Source organism: Gossypium hirsutum, chromosome A02 (genome assembly GCF_007990345.1).
Source record: "Gossypium hirsutum isolate 1008001.06 chromosome A02, Gossypium_hirsutum_v2.1, whole genome shotgun sequence".
Taxonomy (NCBI): Eukaryota; Viridiplantae; Streptophyta; class Magnoliopsida; order Malvales; family Malvaceae; genus Gossypium; species Gossypium hirsutum.
Window position 1 is genome coordinate 36,978,429 of NC_053425.1, and position 19,545 is coordinate 36,997,973.

Consider the following 19,545-nt stretch of genomic DNA (forward strand, 5'->3'; position numbering starts at 1 on the left):
TCATCTATCTTATCTCTTCCATCAATGTTGGACATTTGTAAAGAACTTAGTGAATGTCCAATATATTTGAAAATTCTAATAAATTAAAAAAATAAAGCTCCGAATAAACAAGGTGGGCGACAATCTTAATTCAACAAGGATACTTGTGCCACCACCCATAAACATATGCAAATAGTCTGTTGCATGTATTCAACATATCATTGGGGAAATCTATCATTGCTTCATGCTACTAAAAATCAAGAAAATATTGTTGTTTACAGAATCTTATATAGCATTCATGCCATGATCAACTTAAACCCGGGTCGCAAAGAAAGAATTTGTTTACCCGCGACAAAGCCAGAATCTTCTTCTAGTATATATATAATAGTTTTATTAAAGGAAAAAAATAGAGAAAGATCAATGGATAAGAGTCATTTGTTGGATGTTTAGGGGATACGTATCCAGAGGTGGCCCATAGAAAGCACGACGAGCCAGAATAACATTAGCAGCTTGTGTAGGATGGAAAGCATCCCAAAACACGTATTGGTCTCTGTTTGTACAAGGATATGCAAATGGTAGACATGTTATTTGCCCTTGGTTCCTCCCTATTCCACAGCATCCCTTTTCAACCACGTTGAATCCTGCAATGCTTTTTTATGTTTTTATTTTTATACTTTCAAATTTCAATACTTAATATACTTATAATTGGGTAATTATTTGGTAGGTTGAGGGTGAACTCTTTTAACTTTATGAGCGGAAACGAAAAATTGACACTTGTCCTTAAGTTATATTTGAAAAAATAAGACATGTGCCAATTTTTCAATCTTAACTGTGGAGTTACAAGTTTGAATTAAATTCACATTTATAATTGATAATAAAACTTCAAAATATTAAAAATTTCATTTTTATTAATAAATCCGAAAGTTTATAGTCATTTTTAATAATAATTTAATTTTTAGTATAATTGTAACACTTACTATTCTATTTGTAACTCCTTAAAAAGTCTAAATCTTCGCTAATATAAAATAAATTTGATATATGATTAGGTTTTGGGATTTGTTACCGTAAGTGGAAGGATTATTTAGGATGTCACCCACGGCACCATAAGTATTGCCATATGTAACGATTGCTCCAGGACGCTTATTTAGTTGATCTACCAATGATTTTAAGCCTTGGTTGAAAGTGCCAAGTATATCATTAACGTAATCTACACATCTTCCCGGCGCTGCCTGTCCTGTGGCTCTTTGGTTAGGGATGCAACCAAGCGGTCCAATTCCAGCTATAAACATTTTCCTTATTCCTAAATTGTATAACGTCTACACCAATACCCAAAATTAATATATATAAAATTAAATGAAAAAGAAAAAGCGACCATCACTTTTTATGTAAAGTTAATTTCCACTACAATTTAATTTTGGCTCACAATCAAACATTTAATATATTTTCAATATATAAATATACTAATAATTAATTACGTAATGACAATATTGATAAAAGTATTATAGAAACTCTTAAGAGTCAAATTTTATTTTGTCACTTCTATTTTAAAATTAGGTAAATGAATTTCTGTTGTTAGATTAAAGAGCAAACTGATCATTCTGTTAAAATTTTTATTTATTTTTATTATTAAAAATTGGTCATTGTATATCAACATGAGGTACATGTAATAAGTCATGTCACTTTCTAATTATTACGTTGCCACGCCAATTTTAACAATACAAATGGATAAATTTTTAATATAGATGACTAATTTGCTCTTTAATTTGACTTACATGGACTAATTTACTTATTTTTTTTAGTAAAGAAAACAAAATGCAATCTGACTCTTAATACATGGACCTCCATGATACTTTTACCTAATGATGCCTCGTTAAGAAAATCATGAAAAAACTTGTAACACATGACATTACATAATTAATATGTTAGTATATAAATTGATGTACAGAAAATGTATTAAATATATAGAATAAAATTTTACCAGAAGTTGGGGGGCATAGCGGTTGAGAAGCAAGTTGCTAAATTGTGCAGGATTGTAATTGAAGCTTGAAGAGTAGATAGAAGGCATGAGGTAATTGTTGATGTAATCATTGCTCCCAAACACCGAAATTGCTATGGATTTGGCAAGGAAACTCGTCAAATTATCATGCCCCATCATTGTTCGTAGTTGATCCAACGTGGTTTCGAAATTCAATACTTGTTGTCTTAGGCTATAACGTTCACCCTGCATCCATACATTTCTGATTTTCATCCCATACAAACAACAAATCTGTGGAACAATAATAGAGCAAATGTAATTTTTTTCTTCTTTTTACCAAAATACATACATAATGTTGGCCACTCTCGTCAAGGATTCCAGCGGCTGCTGAAGCATAGTTCACTCCTCCTAGTAGTTTAACTCCTGCAGTGTTGGGATCAGCAAAGGGAGAAGGATAAGGGACACCCAGCATCTCTCCTACATCCATGTATGTATAATAATTTAGGAGCAAAGTTAGAACTTTTATGTTAAGAAACTTGGGATAAAAATTCAAGAGTCAAAATAAAATCTTCACTATTTTTTTTAATTATAAAAAGTTTTATTTTTAGGCCAAAATTAAATTGTAATTTTTAATAGCCTAAATATTTATAATTTGTAAAGGATTAATTAAAATTTTATCATTTTTAGGGAGACCAAAGTATAATTTTATTTTTATTAATTAAAATTTTAAATTTTTTAAAAAGCCTAAATAATTTTTCATTTTAAGGAAATTTTTTAAAAAGACTAAATAAATAATTTTTCATGTTAAGGGGCCAGGCCCAGCGATACTCCTATATATGCCACTTAACTTCAAACAAGAAATATGCACCAGTTAAAAAGAAGGAGAAAATACGTGAGTAGATTAATAACATACCGATAATGTCAACAAAGGTTTTTCCATTACAAAATCTTCCAGTAGGCTGCATATTGAAATCAATACCATAAGGGAAATAATTAGACTTGGCAATTGAGTTAAGGAAATTGTTGTTGCCCACATCAACCAGAGAATCTCCAAACACAAAAAGCGCAGGAACTCGTTCTGCATTGCCATACTGAACCATCAAAATAGCAAATGAAATAAACAGCTTTAGCGTTGGTTTGATAAGAATATCCATAACTTGAAAATATGAATGTAGGAAGAGAATAATGGAAGTTTTATTCTTTTGCTAGCTTTAGCTTTCCATGTGAATGTAACGGTGAAAGATGATTATATATCCGTTTTTGAAACTGACAAGTATGGGATGTAATTAAAGTGTGAGACTCCTGAAATATACCTTTTTTTTCTTACATTTTTCCTTGTTTTCGGGTGCTCCTTTCAAGGTCTGTTTCATGCTAACATGATTTCTTCTTCTTTTTCCTTTTTTAAGTATAATTGTGAAAAATACCTCAACGTTAAAGTTTTTTGGTTTTGTACTATTGACCTTTTTTTTTATTGTGGCCCTTAGCGTAATGATTTTTTCACAATTCAGCCTAATTTTAATAGAAAATGTTAGTTGACCATTAGTCAAGCGCCGGTCAACAAAATTGCCTACATGGCGTGCCAGGTTCAAGATGACGTGAAAAAAAAGAATTAAATATAAAATTAAAAAATAATCTAAAAAAATAACCCCAAATCGTGAAATCCCCAAATCACGAAATCCCTAAAAACTTTAGCAATCTCTTAATTTGAATCATGGATTGAGGAAATTTTCTACATCCTTAATCCCTTATTCCCAAATCATGAAATCTCTAATCCTTTATTCTCAAATCGTGAAATCTCATAAACTCTAGGAAAGTGTTATTTTTCTTCCTTGCCTTTTGGAATCATGGATTCAGAAAATTTTCTCAATCTAAATCACATAGCTCGAATAGCCAGCTTAGAGAATGGTAATCACATTGTTCGAATGATTCGAGGAAGAAATCAAGGTATGCATATATTGTTAGTTCATCGCGGAGGGAGTATGTGTACAATGCGGAAGTAGTAAAATGTCACTATAAAAAATTAGCTCCAAGAGACACTTCATGGAGTGATTTAAATCTGGGGAGGAGGTTTTATGGTTGTTCAAATTTTCGGGTAAGTGAAGAAGATTTTTATTTGCTACTTTAGCTCAATTTGGATGATTTCAAAAATTTCCCTAGGTTGAGGGTTTATGATTTAAATTTTTTTGTTGTCACTCATTTGGGGTTTGTTTGTAGGATGGTGGTTGTGATTTCTTCAAGTGGTACAATGGGCAAATGTGTGACCGTGCGACTGAGTTATTGTGTCAATTATGTGACTGTGAACAGAATCTTTCAAAGGAGAATTCATCACTTAAAAAGAAGGTTATAAATTTGGTTACATTTGATGGTAGCCAGAATGGTAGCAGTAGCATTACTGACATTTAGGTTGAAGGAGGTAGACTAGTTTGTGGTGTTAAAGGAGAACTAGCATTAAGGAAATGATGACCATGAAGTAAAAAATGAAAGTTATCAAGAAGGAGAAGTCAATGTATAAGATATTATTTTCTTACTCGATATTACGTATTGTATGCATCACCATAGGTTTCTTTGTTGGCAGTAGTGGTAAGAGGCATATACAGCTAGCAGTTGGAAATGTTGATTGTGTAACACCCCTCACCCGAGTCCGAGGCTGAGACTAGGCACGAGGTATTACCTGACTTAAACGCATGCATACGATCATTTTCGAATTATAAAAAAAACTAAATCAAATTTAAAACTTTTCGCTCTTAATCTAAAAAATTCTATATGGGCCTACAAGGCCCAAATCATCCTTGAAAAACTATCCGGGGTTAAACTGAACATCTTTAAAGGCTTTGAAAAGACTGTAACTTGAGATAGGGGCACACGCCCATGTAGAAAGATGACACGCCTGTGTGGCCATTTTGACCTGGCCATACTGAAGGCCCGTGTGGTTCACATGGCCTAAGCACAAGGGGACATGCCCGTGCCCCGAGCCCATGTGAATTAAATTCCAAATTCGAATCTACATGAATTTTCACACAGCCGAGTGCACGCCCGTGTCCCTCACACAGTCATAACACGCCCGAGTTGTAGCTCGTGTGTAAAAATCTTGACATTCTGTTTCTAATGTCAGTAACCAATTTGAGGCACACGACCAAGGTACACGCCCGTGGGCAAAGGCTGTGTCCTCCACACGACCGAGACACACGGCTATCTCTCTGCCTGTGTGTTTACTATCATGCATACTGACTTGCAAATTTGAGGTGCAAGGGACACACGGTCGAACAACACGCCCATAGGGCTGACTGTGTGTCACACACGGCCTAGGTACACGTTTGTGCGTCACACACGGCCTAGGTACACGTTTGTGTGTCAAGCCGTGTGGACAAAAATAGGCTATCTACCAAGCCTTTTTGCCACCCTTACTTACACCTACCTATAAAGCAATACATACCACCAATTCACGCAGCAACACAAAGCCAATTCAACCACAACAAGATATCTATTACAACCACATTACTCTTTAACAATTTAACAAGAACTTGATTAGTCATGCGATTTTCTCATCTATGAAATCATCATTATTTCCACTTATCAATAACCAATAATAACCACCATCCATGGCATTATACAAAATGACTAAAGAGCTATGACAAGCCACTCATTTGGCCCAAAACAATGTGACAATTACAAAAAGACTAGTTCCTATACATGCCATAATCAAAATGATAAAACTAGCTATACCAATTGCTTCAGGGATAGTGTGACTGGCTTCTCCGACGTAAGGCGATGATTCACGAGCTACTTTGGTGGCACTATAAGAAAATGGAAAGGAAAAGAGGTAAGCATAAAGCTTAGTAAGTCGCATGTAGTAATGAGTAACTATAAGCTACCATAAGGGATCATACTCCCAACATATCTCGATTTGCTCATGAAAGTAAGGATTCATAAACATTACTTGCTCATATTTATTTCTCACCAATCATACAACATTGATTTGAATTCACATCTCATAATTGGTGTAAAATACACAAGTAGTCATATGCATACTTACTCACTTTCCTCCTTTACTAAACATACAACGTAAATGAAGCTCGAATGTCGTAATTCTCATTTAGGTACCTGTACCACTCACCATATGGTCATAAGTTCTCTCATTTCAATATAAACCATAAATCTCTCGTTAAACCATTTGAAATACTACAGAATATTCAATAGCCCCAAATATGGGATAAAATGTCGATGCCATGTCCCAAACATGGTAGCTCGAATGTTGTAATTCTTATTTAGGTACTGTACCACTCACATATGGTCATAAGCTCTCTCATTTTGAGACAAACCATAAATCTCCCGTTGAACCATTTAGAATACTACAGGATATTCAATAGCCCTAAACATGGGATAAAATACCGACGCCATGTCCCAGACCTGGTCTTACACTAGCTAGCACATCGAAGCCGATGCCATGTCCCAATCAGGTCTTACACTGACTTCCATACATCGAGGCTGATGTCGTGTCCCAAACAGGTCTTTCACTGGCTCTTATCTATCGGTGTCGATGCCATGTTCCAGACAGGTCTTACACTAACACTCAATAAGCTGATGCCATGTCCCATACAAGTCTTATGTAACACCCTGATTTTGGGCCTAGAAGTAATGGGCCTTGAGTTTGGGATCGGTTAGAAGACCGCTTGAATAAAAAAAAGGTGTTTAAATATTTTATAATTGTGTGTTTAGTTTAATTGTTAATTATTTAGGAAGGGTTGATAGTGTGGAAAAAAAGTCTTGGGTTCGATTTAGGGCTTTAGCAAAATTTTACATTTTTTTTTCTAAAGAACCCTGAGCATTAGGTGGAAGGCCTATTAATAAGGCCTGGTGAAACCTGACACAAGAAAGCATGTGGCCTAGCGGCAAAAGGCGTGGGTAGTAAACAAGAGGTCTAGGGTTCAAGTCCTGGCCTTGGCAAATTTTTTTTTATTGCGCATAAGATTAGTAGGGAAGCTAGCGTTTAGGCTTTATAAATATGTTAGGTGGGATTCAACACAAGGATGCGCTTGGCCCAGTGGCATGATGGTGTTAGGAGTAAGGAGAGGTGCTGGGTTCAAGTCGCAACATCAGCAAAAGAAGTTGTTGTTTTTTTTAGAAAACCTAGAGGTCAGCAGAAAGAGTTTATAATTAATTAAGGAGGAGAAACGACACAAAAGAGCTTGTGGCTTGGTGGCAAGGGACAAATAGCACAACCAAGAGATTAGAGGTTCGAATCTAAAACGAAATGGTAGCAAATATTTTTAGGATAACCAGGTTGCGGGTTAATAGGCCTTAAAAATAGTTAGGGATGGAATATGGCATAAGAACGCCTGCGGTGCAGTGGTGTGAAGCATGCTATGGTTATGAGAGGGAGCAAGTTTGAATCCCAGGCCTAGCGAAGTTTAAATTTTTATTCTTTAAGAAAACTGAGGTTTAGGCATATAAGCCTTATAATTAATTGTGACCGAATGGTAGCATAAGAAAGGATGCAGTGCAGTGGCCAGCAACGTGTGGGGAGGTAGAGTAATCTTGAGGTCTGGAGTTTGAGTGGAGGCGCGAGTAAAAGGAAATTTTAATTTTGCTACTCAAGTGCTGTACGATGGAAGCAATTTGAATGCAATTCAAATTGGAATTTTTGGCTAAAATCAAGGGGATTAGGATTAGGATGAGGATTAAGGGTAGATATGATGGTGAAAAAATAGGAGAATTTGAAGGGAAATAATCTTGACGAGTTGAAGTCGATTAAGGAGTGTAGGTGTATTTTTTATTTTTTTATTTACTTTTAGTATAAATATGCGTGTCGTATGGGCAAGTATTTGTTGTTTTTGTGTGATTTAGTCGCATATCACCTCCTCTTTTCTTTAAGCCAAATTCTTGATCTTTTCTTCCCTATTTTAATCGAATCAATCTCTTCACTCTTCAACTTAGCTGATTGTTTCTTTCTCATTTAAAAGCCGATTCTTCTTTATTATTTCAAAAACTTTCCTTAACCTACAGTTTCTCCATTCATTTCTCTTTTTCCCTCTCATTCAAGAGTGTGATCACTGATGGAAAAAGGGGGTTCTAGCAAAGAGGTTGGGATAGAAGCTCCCAAGTTTAAGCGACGTAAGGTGTCAGCCGTTAGGGACATTCCGCCTGGATGCGGAAGGGGCACTATGATCGCGTAATTCGTAACAAGTAATAAATATTTATAATGAAGATCAAACCTAGACTAACTATTATCACGACGAAAATGCAAGCGCACCTATCGAACAATAGTATAGTAATGGCAAGACCAGGATATCGTACCCAAGGGAACCAAAAGTACTAGTAATAACTATCTTTTTATTATCTAGCCTATGAATAAAAGGGTTTGTTTATTAAACTAATTATCTAAACTAATTAACTAATTTAATTAAAGCAAAGAGAAAATTTGGAAAAAAGACTTGAAGAAAAGCAAGTGAAAAAGACGACACCCAAGGAGGAATCCATCTAGATTTCACTTATTATCTGACTCTGAACCAGACGATTTATTCACTTGACTTGATCTGTGAGATTCCCTAACCTATGTTATTATCCCTTTCGAGACTAATAACGTCTAACCCTCAGTTGAGTTAATCGAAATTTCTTTCTTAATTTAAAACCCTAGGGAAGCAGTAAATCACTCTATGGACTCCCATATTAGGTTTCACCCTAATCCGGCAAAATCTCGTAACCTTATTTCTAGGCGTTCAATCAACTCCGCTTAATTATGCCAAATCTACTCTTAAGCAGGGTCTATTCCTCCTCTGCATAAGCACATCAAATCATGAATTAATACCCTGAATATTAATTCAAGCATTAAGAACGCATAATTAAGAACAAATCAAGTATTTATCATCCAGTTCAGATAATAATAACAAGATCCATCATAGGTTTTATCCCCCTTAGGTATCTAAGGGGTTTAGTTCATAATAAAATAAGAGTATATCTCAAAAGTATAAAAATAACAAAACATGAAGAAAACTCTAAAACCCCTGAAGGAATTCTGAGAGAGATCTTCAGTCTTGGAGTAGCTCCGGCTTTTGGGATGGACCGTCTGGTTTCCTTCAAGTAATTCCTGGCGTGTGGTTCTGTATTCTCGAAAAGTTCTGGAAGAGGCCCCCTATAAGGTCACACTTAGGGTGTTTATATAGGCTTTGGATTAGCTTTCTTCCTCCCTAAGTATCTTTTTCCGTGTAAAATACAACTCTTTGAAAAAGGGACATGCCCGTGTGCCACGGCCGTGTGACGTGTTTGCCCGGCCGTGTTCGATACGTTAAATTGCACACGGCCGTGTGGGTCAATGGCCAGGCCGTGTGAATTGTGAGAGCCTTGGTCGACACCCTCGAAGGGCACGGGCGTGTGAGCAGCCCTTGTGGCAAGGCTTAGGCCGTGTGATCTTCTCGATTTGGTCCGTTTTGTCCCTTTTTAGCTCATTTTTTCCTCATTTTGACTCTTGGTGCTCTCTTGGGTACAAAACATGAAATAACTGGATTAAGAGCACCAAAATCCATAAATCTAGTAGTAAACATCCATAAATATGCCAAGTATTTAGGGTAAAACTATGTATAATTTGGCATTTATCAAATACCCCCACACTTAAGCATTTGCTTGTCCTCAAGCAAAACTCTCATTTACTACTAGAATTCATTCCTCTCAATCACATAATCATTACTAATAATGTTACAAGTTATTCCACAGAAAATCATACAGTGAGAATTCAACTATAGGGGCATTAAAAGCCTCAAACAATCTAAATCGAATACTTTGATAATAAAATTATAGGTAATCTCCTTCATTCAAGTAATTAACTTTAGTCCTAAATTTACAAGAGATGACATCCTCACTAAAGATTCACTCAAATCACTCAAAGTGTTTAAGATTCAAGATTAAGCACTCGATTGTCTAACATGAAAAGTTATTACCATTGGCTTGTATGAAAACCAAATCTCCACCACTTGTAAATGATATAATACACTAATCAAAAGGTCTTTGCATGGTTGTAATGGGGTTTAGGTTACAGGTATGGATACAAGTTGAAGAGACAAGGGTTAGAATCGAGATATTTTCAATATATTACCCCCACTATCAAAAACTTAATTATTGAACCACAAACAAATATCTAGAATTATTTTACATGAGTTCATGACAACTTTAGCTTGCTGAGGATTACAATAATAATACTGAGTTTTTTTTTAAGAACAAATCAAGTCAATACAATATAGAAATCATACTTCATGATTCAGTAACAAAAAATGGTGAACCTAGTGAAGTAACAGTATTAAATTTAATCTCGATAAAAAAAAGAAGTAAATTAAGTAAGAGGATTTCAACAATAATATGTTAATGGGTTAATGATGAAAGTTAATCAATAAAAAAAGTTAGCAGGCTCAAAGGGGGTTTACTAAGGGTTTAATTATGTGGAAAGGCTTTTTATGGAGTAAATGGGTTGAATCCTAAGTGCCTTTATCACCTCAGTGTATCAAATCATACGTGTGATCTCGACATGTATCGAAGCAAGTTTTAGAATAACAGTTCAATGTTGACACACTCAAACCACAAAAGAAGTGAGCAAGAAAGAAAGCTATATGCTCAAAAGGCTCAAAAATCTCACCAAAAATTTGGGTTTTTGATGTCATTCCTGTATACTTAAGATTTTAAAATAATACCTCAATTTAGGAAAATAGTCTAAAAAATTTTAGTTCTCAAAATCTCAAATTATCATACTCGATTCTCTAATGTCCTATAATCAAATAATCATGCATAATTCCCATGGTCTAGTTCATGACATATAAACAATAATTATAGATCAATCAGAATTCATTCGATCAAGATTATGAGAAAATCACTTAAGCATAAGGCCAAATTTAGGGATTTGAGAATAATACAAAAAGTTAGGTTTCATGTTCACCCCCCCACACTTAAGATGTACATTGCCCTCAATGGACAAAGATAGATTATTCAAAATAAAGAAAATCATAAGAGGAAAGAAGGTGAAACTCTCTGTTATATGGATGCGGAACTTGATTCTGAGGCTGGAGTGTTTAGGGAAAATAGTAACTGCCATAGTTCTTGGCTAGATGAAGAAATTGGGTGTTGAACATGGCACTCGTGAGGTATTGTTTCCCATTTGTTTCCTCATTCCGTAAAATATTCCTAGCAGCTTTGCTCGGAAGTCTGTAGAATCATGAAGAGCTTATTAAGAGTTGGTGTGGAAGAGAGCGTAGTGAGATTACTTGTTAGAAATACCAGAAAATGAAAAAAATAAAATTTACTAATATAGATATGCCTTGTAAAATAAAATAATCAAATTGACATAAAAATAAAAATTAAAATAAAATAAAATAAAATAAAATAAAAAATTAAGAATAAAAAGATAGGAGGATTCAATGATCCTCGTCAGTGAGGCCCTCTGGTGGTGGCGCTGGGGTGGCGATGTGAAAGTGCTGGCACAGCTACTGCATCATGGCTTGCATATCGTGCATCTGTCGGTCCCGTCACCGATCTCGCTCGTGAATCATCTCGAACTGTGTAGTGCAATACTGCTCGAAGTGGGCGAGTCGGTCAGAAAGGTGTGCCAATGAAGTAGCCGCATGGACTGGTCGTTCCCTAGGTGGCACGATGGAAGGCTCCTCATGCTGTGGGGGAACATCATCAGGAATATCCTCAAGATCCTCCTCGTCAATGGCATGAGAGAGATGGTATTGAGGAGGATTGATCCTACGTCGGCGCTCGATCATCCTCATGTGTAACATAGTCGTGATGCCCTGTGAGGACATCTGACCTATCAGTATAAGCGCTGATGACTGCGCTACGGTATTGAAGAGACCGAAGTGTCTGGCAAGGTGCGTCACGTAGGGGCCGATGGAGATCACTCCCTTCCTATGCCGCTCGGTCTGATGGCTAATGGCGAAAGCAATGAAGTATGCCAAGTCAGTCACGTGTGCATTCGCCATGCACCATAAATAGTAGGCGTCGTGGGTGTTGACGACGCCGGTGCTTTCTTTCCTTTTGGTCAATGTGTGTACCAATATGGCATGGAGATAGTGTAGGGAATGAGTGAGAGCTGAGGCTTTCGAGCGGCTGGGGTCGTAGGTGGAAGAGAGTGGTGCCAAAGCTTTCCAGCACAAGGAGGGAGAAATGTGGATATTTCGTGGTAGTGCATTCATGTCTTCCTCATCCATAAACTCATCGGTGTAAAGTCCCAGAGTGACTCTAAACTCTGGGACACTCCTTGCGCGAACTAGACTGCCTAATCGGAAGTGAATGGTGCCTGGGTCATCATTGTTCGTCATCACCACCTGTAAATGAAAAGTAGAGCATAATTCTAAAGTTAGTTCTAAATAAGTGGGTTCGGTAATAGCGAAGAACCGTTCCCATGGGTCTATGGACAGGAGGGCGCGGATGGTATCAACTAGCTGAACTTGCTTGACGACAGCCCAGTCAATGCAGCGACCTGTAGTGAGGGGTCGTGTGCGTAGTATCTGAAATAGATCCTCCTGCGAAGCTTGCGAAAATTCAAGGAACGGGTGCCAAACTTCGACTGTAGCACGTACCGAGGAAGAATCCGGTCCCCTACGTCTCTTTGAGGATGGGACCGCAGCCTTCTTGCCTCTCGATGACTATATAATGCTCCAAAGGCTACTGTAGGGCGGTGCACGGGCGTGTTGGTGGCGAGCACGGGCGTGTGACGCGGGGACATAGCCGTGTGGAGGAAAAATGGAGGGTATAGATAGGGAAAAGTGGGGATTAATGCAAAGAGAGTGGTTTTGAAGGTGGTTTGGGGGTTGGGAAAATGAGAATCTGGGGAATGGTGGCTGGAATAAGGATTAAGGAATGGGGAAGGGTAAATTTCGGCTAGGGTTTTGAAAAGGGGAAGAAGATGAACAGTGGTTTGCTTATATAGGGGAGGTTCACACGGCCTAGGGCCACGCCAGTGTACTTTGAGAGTGAGCCTGTATTTTTTGAATTTTGCGATTTAGGTCGTGCCTGGCTACTATCCCACCCCGTGTGTCTTGGGCATGTGTCGAACACGGCCATGTCGCCCGGCCGTGCCTAGCTTTGTTCACTTCTCTCACGCCCGTGTGTTATGGTAGCACACCCATGTATTGTTGTACATGGCTGAACGGCACGGGCGTGAGTGTCGAAGAAACAGAATCGAGCCTTGTCCCTAGCACGCCCGTGGTTTTCCATTCCCACGCCCGTGGTCTCCTATCAAGTTCACCCACGACCATGTCGCACGACCGTGGGGATTTATCGCACCCCGTGTTTTGGGGAAATCATGTCCCGCTTCAACACGGCCGTATCGCATGGTCGTGTCTCTTTCCCTGTTTGGCCACAGCTTTAGGCAAGCCCGTGTGCCTAGCCGTGTGTGCTGAAAAATTTTGCAATTCAAAGATTAAGTTAATGATTCAAAGTGTTAGAAATTAAAAATAAAAAAATCAAAATATGTTAGTGCTCGGGTTGCCTCCTGAGAAACGCTTATTTATAGTCTAAGCTCGACTTACCTCTCCGTTGAATGATCATGGTGGTTTGAGGAGTTCATACTCTTTATTCCTACTGTCCATCTTAAAATAAGGTTTTAATCAGGTGTTATTTACCTTAAAAGTGCCGAACTTGGGATGACTCACCTCCACCATACCGAATGGAAAAATACTGAGTACCGTAAGAGGGATTTCCTCATTTGGTGTGGTAGTGACAATGTGGGGATCTATAGCATCTAGTAAGACTTTATCGCCAACCTTAAGTTGATTAGGAGAGGTATCGGGCTTGTTTTGGCGTAGTTTCGATTTATCATGTGTTCTCGATTTGTGTGCTCGCTATTCATCTAGCTCTTCTATTTGAAGCCTTCGTTCCTCATAGGTGTCTTTGTTCGCTACTTGGTAATAGTGCTCTGTCTCCGTTGTCTTGGTTCGAGGAGGTTCCTGCAAGGACGATTGAATATTAATTTTATCATCAACAAGTTTCATAGCGTTATCTTGAGTCTTAGAAATTTTGACTGAATTACGTGCTTAGAGTGTTATTGCATCGTCTCCTGCACGAAGTGTTAGCTCTTCTGTGCCTACATTAATAATGGTTTTGGTAGTTGCTAAAAAGGGTCGTCCTAAAATTAAAGGTACCTGGTTATCTTCATCTACATCTAAGACGACAAAGTCTACTGGGTAAATAAACTTATCAATTTTAACGAGAGCATCTTCAATAATACCTTTAGGAAATCTAACTGTTTTGTCAGCCAATTGTATGCTCATCCTAGTCTGTTTGGGTTTACCGAGACCTAGTCGTTTAAATATTTTATACGGTATAACATTTATACTTGCCCTTAGATCAGCTAAAGCATTATTCACAGATAAACTACCAATTAAGTAAGGAATTGTAAAACTCCCTAGATCTTTCAATTTGTTAGGTAGCTTATTCTTTAGAATAGCTGAGCAGACTGCATTTAGTTCCACATGCGATGTAGCATCTAATTTTCTTTTATTGCTCAGAAGTTCCTTTAAGAATTTTGCTTAGTTGGGCATCTGCGACAGAACTTCAATAAAGGATAAGTTAATATGTAATTTCTTTAAGAGTTTGACAAACTTACCGAATTGTTCTTCTGTTCTGTCTTTCGTCATCGCTTTAGGATATGGCACACGAGGTTCATGATTCGTACTTACCTGTTTAGGATCATTATCGTTTACCTCTTCTCGACCTTTATTCATCGCGTTGTCTTGCTGTAATTCTGGCTCCGGTGCAATGAATCCTTCCTTATTTTGAGTACTAATTGCATTGAGATGTTCCCTCGGATTAGGTTCAGTATTACTTGGTAAGCTACCTTGTGGTCGTTCGGAGATTAGTTTGGATAGCTGGCCTATCTGAGTTTTGAGTCATTGGATCAATGCTTGTTGATCCTTAAATGCTACTCAGTATTTTGGAAATGGGTTTCTGACACCGAGATGAATTTAAAAAGCATCTCTTTAAGGTTTGGTTTCTTCTCTTGTTGATAAGGTGGCTGTTAAAGACCCTACAGATTTTGTGGCTTTTGATTCCCTTGACCACCGCAGGAGAAATTTGGGTGGTTCCTCTAACCTGCATTATAAGTATTACTGTATGGGTTATTTTGAGATCGGAAGTTATTGTTACCCATATAGTTGACTTGTTCTTTTTCAGTTGTAGGACTGAAGGATTGGTATTCTATATGCACACCTCCGCCACTTGAGTCACACCTCATTACTGGATGTACCTGCGTAGAACCAAGTAAACCGTCAATATTTTTATTGAGAAGTTCTACCTGATTAGAGAGCATGGTGACTGAATCGATGTTATAAATGCCGACTGCTTTCGTTGGCTTTGTCCTTATAACTTGCCACTGATAGTTATTCAATGACATCTCCTCTATAAATTCATAAGCATTTTCTGGTGTTTTATTGTTGATGGTTCTGCCAGCAGCTGTGTCAACCATTTGCTGAGTTGAGGGATTCAGACCATTGTGGAATGTTTGTACATGAAGCCAAAGCAACAACCCATGGTGAGGGCACCTTCTCAGTAAGTCCTTGTATCTCTCCCATGCATCGTAAAGTGTTTCTAAATCCATATGCATAAAAGAAGAGATATCATTGCGTAATTTAGCCGTTTTAGCTGGCGAAAAATATTTTAGTAAAAATTTCTCGGTCATTTGTTCCCAAGTAGTGATAGACCCTTGTGGTAACGAGTTCAACCACTGTTTAGCTTTGTTTCTCAGTGAAAAGGGAAACAACCGAAAACGTATGGCATCATCAGAAACGCCATTGATTTTAAATGTATTGCAAAATTCCAGAAAGTTCGCTAAGTGAGCGTTGGGATCTTCATCCTGCAAACCATCAACCTGAACAAACTACTGTATCATCTGAATAGTGTTAGGTTTTAATTCAAAAGTATTTGCAGCTACAGTAGGCCTAACTATGCTAGATTCAGTTCCTGTTAAAGAATGTTTAGCATAATCATACATAATACGTGGAGTAGGATTTTGATTAGCCGCAATTGCAGGAGGTAGCTGATTGTCTTGGTTTTCAGCCATCTCGTCAGTTGGGGGTTGAGTATCGTCTTCTCGCTCGTTCTCTGTGTATCGTAAGCTACGCCTTATTTCTCTTTAATTTCTACAAGCTGTGCGATCGATTTTTTCGTCAAAAAGTAATGGTCCTGATGGGTTTCTTCTAGTCATAAACTATAAAAACCTGCCAAGAGAAAAAAAAAGTAAATTAATAAATAATAATAACCTAGAATTAAATTACAAGAAGAATAAATGACTAAAGTAATAAAAATTTAGCATTCATAAAATTTTGAATCCCTGGCAATGGCGCCAAAAACTTGATCGCGTGATTCGTAGCAAGTAATAAATATTTATAATAAAGATCAAATCTAGAGTAACTATTATCACCACGAAAAGGCAAACGCACCTATCGAACAATAGTATAGTAATGGCAAGATCGGGATATCGTACTCAAGGGAACCAAAAGTACTAGTAATAACTATCTTTTTATTATCTAGCCTACGAATAAAAGGGTTTGCTTATTAAACTAATTATCTAAACTAATTAACTAATTTAATTAAAGCAAAGAGAAAATTTGGAAAAAGACTTGAAGAAAAGTAATTGAAAAAGACGACACCCAAGGAGGAATCTACCTAGATTTCACTTGTTATCTGACTCTGAACCAGACGATTTATTCACTTGACTTGATCCGTGAGATTCCCTAACCTATGTTATTATCCCTTTCGAGACTAATAACGTCTAACCCTCAGTTGAATTAATCGAAATTTCTTTCTTAATTAAAACCCTTAGGGAAACAGTAAATCACTCTATGGACTCCCATATTAGGTTTCACCCTAATTTGGCAAAATCTCATAACCCTATTTCTAGGTGTTCGATCAACTCCGCTTAATTATGCCAAATCTACTCTTAAGCAGGGTCTATTCCTCCTCTGCATAAGCACATCAAATCATGAATTAATACCCTGAATATTAACTCAAGCATTAAGAACACATAATTAAGAACAAATCAAGTATTTATCATCCAGTTCAGATAATAATAACAAGATCCATCATAGGTTTTATCCCCTTTAGGTATCTAAGGGGTTTAGTTCATAATAAAATAAGAGTACATCTCAAAAGCTTTGGATTAGCTTTCTTCCTCCCTATGTACCATTTTTTGTGTAAAATACAACTCTTTGAAAAAGGGACACGCCCGTGTGCCACGGCCGTGTGACGTGTTTGTTAGGCCGTGTTCGATCCATTAAATTGCACACGGCCGTGTGGGTCAATGGCCAGGCCGTGTGAATTGTGAGAGCCTTGGTCGACACCCTCGAAGGACATGGGCGTGTGAGCAGCCGTGTGGCAAGGCTTAGGCCATGTGGTCTTCTCGATTTGGTCTGTTTTGTCCTTTTTTATCTCATTTTTTTCTCATTTTGACTCTTGGTGCTCTCTTGAGTACAAAACATGAAATAATCGGATTAAGAGCACCAAAATCCACAAATCTAGTAGTAAACATCCATAAATATGCTAAGTATTTGGGGTAAAACTATGTATAATTTGGTGTTTATCACACTACGTCAGATTTCGAGTTACATAGGCAGATCGCAGTCGATCAATCTAATCAAGGCAAGTATAGGTGGTTATTCGGTAAGTAGTGGATTTATTTTAAATTAATAGAATGTGACTAATGGAATATAACGTTTAATATAGGTTCGGGCGATTATGAATACTTAGTACTCCAGGTGATAAGGTGTGTACTTTTACCCTATGATAACTTGATATAAAGCCGAAGGTGTGTACACACACTACACACACAAGTAGATCAGCAAAAGCCAAAATGCCGAAAAGTCAAAATGCCAAAAAGCCGAAAGTTTGACTACGACAGTCTTACGAGTGCGCGAACACTCGTGAGATGGAAATCGATAGGCTGTCTGAGGCCCCATGAGTGATTCCATGGGCTTGGGCTGTGAATTGGCCAACCGGGCCAAAATAGGCTTAATAGGCCTGATGGGCTGTTGGACCCATAATAGGCAAAAATTGATAATTGATGCTATGTGATGAAAAATCGTATGTGAGCATGATTATAAATGTGAATTGGGACTGATGAGCCATATAAATGTGATTTGGGCCTACTGGGCCATATAAATGTGATTGGGCCTAGTGGGTCATATATAGGTATGTGAACTTGACTGGGTTTTGAAAGGGGTTTTGGGCCTAGTATATGATGACTACATAAAACTTAATTAATATATTGCGACCGTGGACAAGTCATAGGGTTAAGGTGTGGCAACGGGTATATGCATGTCTAGGATTGGATCTGGGGAGAGCTTGGTACTTAAGTAGTCTTAATGACTCACCTCCTCTTATCTGGAATCCTACCTGGTGCATAGTATTCGTTCCTTTTAACTCACGGGATTTGTTAACGGGCCAAGGTAAGTGAAAACCATAATAAAAGGAAAAATTACCGAAATGCCCTAAGGGCGAAAATGACCGAAATACCCCTAGGTGTTGAATGTAAGTTTTATGGATGTGACATGCATATCTGCTGCATACATATGATATTCTACTTAGGTTGCATATGGGTTGGGTATTATGGAACGGAGGAAGAATATGAAGATCGCATGGTTACTTGACAATCGTGGATCCACCGACAGCTTTTAAGCCCAATGTGTAAATGAAGGTAGTTCCGCAATCGGGCTACCATGGATGTGTATCAGTTGGGTGGGTCGATATTTATATCCCCACATGATGTGTCGGGGGACGGAGCTGGTGTGTAGTGGATGGATTATTGGGATGGGATTGCACTGCATTGCATTGCATGTATGATATTGTTGTGATATTATTACGATGTAGGCTTCTGCCCAACCGAGGCTAATTTGGGCTAAGGCCCAGAGACCACCATTATTAAATTGGGCTCTGGCCCAAAATAACTACTGATTGTTTTATACTCGTTGAGGGTTGTACACACTGGGTTTTCGAAACTCACCCCCCCTCCTTCTAAACTTTTCAGGAGATCCTCAGTAGGCGGTTCGACGGATGGAGGGACTCAGAGGTGGCCAACTAGCATAAAAAGTTTAGACTTAGTCTTTATGTAATTTTTAATATATTAACTTTAAATTATTTCTATTTGATTTGGGTTGTAACAAGGTCTTTCCTCTGGCTAATATTTCAATTTAGGATTATTATCATTTTTTTATGCTTTATATTTATTAGAAGTAAAACGTGGTTTTTCTAAACCATAACTGTTTTTAAATACTACGTTTCCGTAACTCGTTTTTTTATGACGAGTTTTCATAAAATCATTTGTTCTAAATAAATCTTCCGCAACTGAAAAGAGATTTTACAAAGTAATTAAGGTTTTTCATTTTAAGGAAGTGTTTCCAATGAAAACAAGGTTTTCGCTAAAACACTTCAATGTGACGCGCCAGATTCGGCCATAACGTCTAGGCCGGGTTTGGGGTGTTACATCCTACACTAGCTTGTATATCTCAAGGCTGATGCATGTCCCAGACATGTCTTACACTAACTCTCGTCTCAATGCTGATACATGTCCCAGACATGTCTTACACTGGCTCTCACAATGTGGCCGATACATGTCC

General features: G+C 37.7%; 1 protein-coding gene and 1 non-coding gene across 3 annotated transcripts; one reads left to right on the forward strand and one right to left on the reverse strand.

Annotated features, from left to right (window-relative positions):
* Window positions 1-204: 204 nt before the first annotated feature.
* Window positions 205-3,180, reverse strand: LOC107951101 (GDSL esterase/lipase At1g71250). Of its 2 annotated transcripts, none has more exons than XM_016886032.2 (5): window positions 2,868-3,180; window positions 2,304-2,377; window positions 1,958-2,200; window positions 1,043-1,295; window positions 205-620 (listed from the first exon to the last, which is right to left on the reverse strand). In XM_016886032.2, the coding sequence occupies exons 1-5, from the start codon at window positions 3,106-3,108 to the stop codon at window positions 397-399; spliced, it is 1,035 nt and encodes a 344-aa protein (XP_016741521.1). In that variant the 5' UTR covers window positions 3,109-3,180; the 3' UTR covers window positions 205-396. The 2 variants fall into 2 exon arrangements, with proteins under 2 accessions (XP_016741521.1, XP_016741520.1); XM_016886031.2 differs by having other exon boundaries at window positions 2,304-2,431; window positions 2,868-3,179.
* A 12,279-nt stretch (window positions 3,181-15,459) lies between these two features.
* Window positions 15,460-15,566, forward strand: LOC121217334 (small nucleolar RNA R71). The gene has a single exon (XR_005913407.1). It is a non-coding gene; the product is annotated as a small nucleolar RNA R71 (small nucleolar RNA).
* Window positions 15,567-19,545: the final 3,979 nt, after the last annotated feature.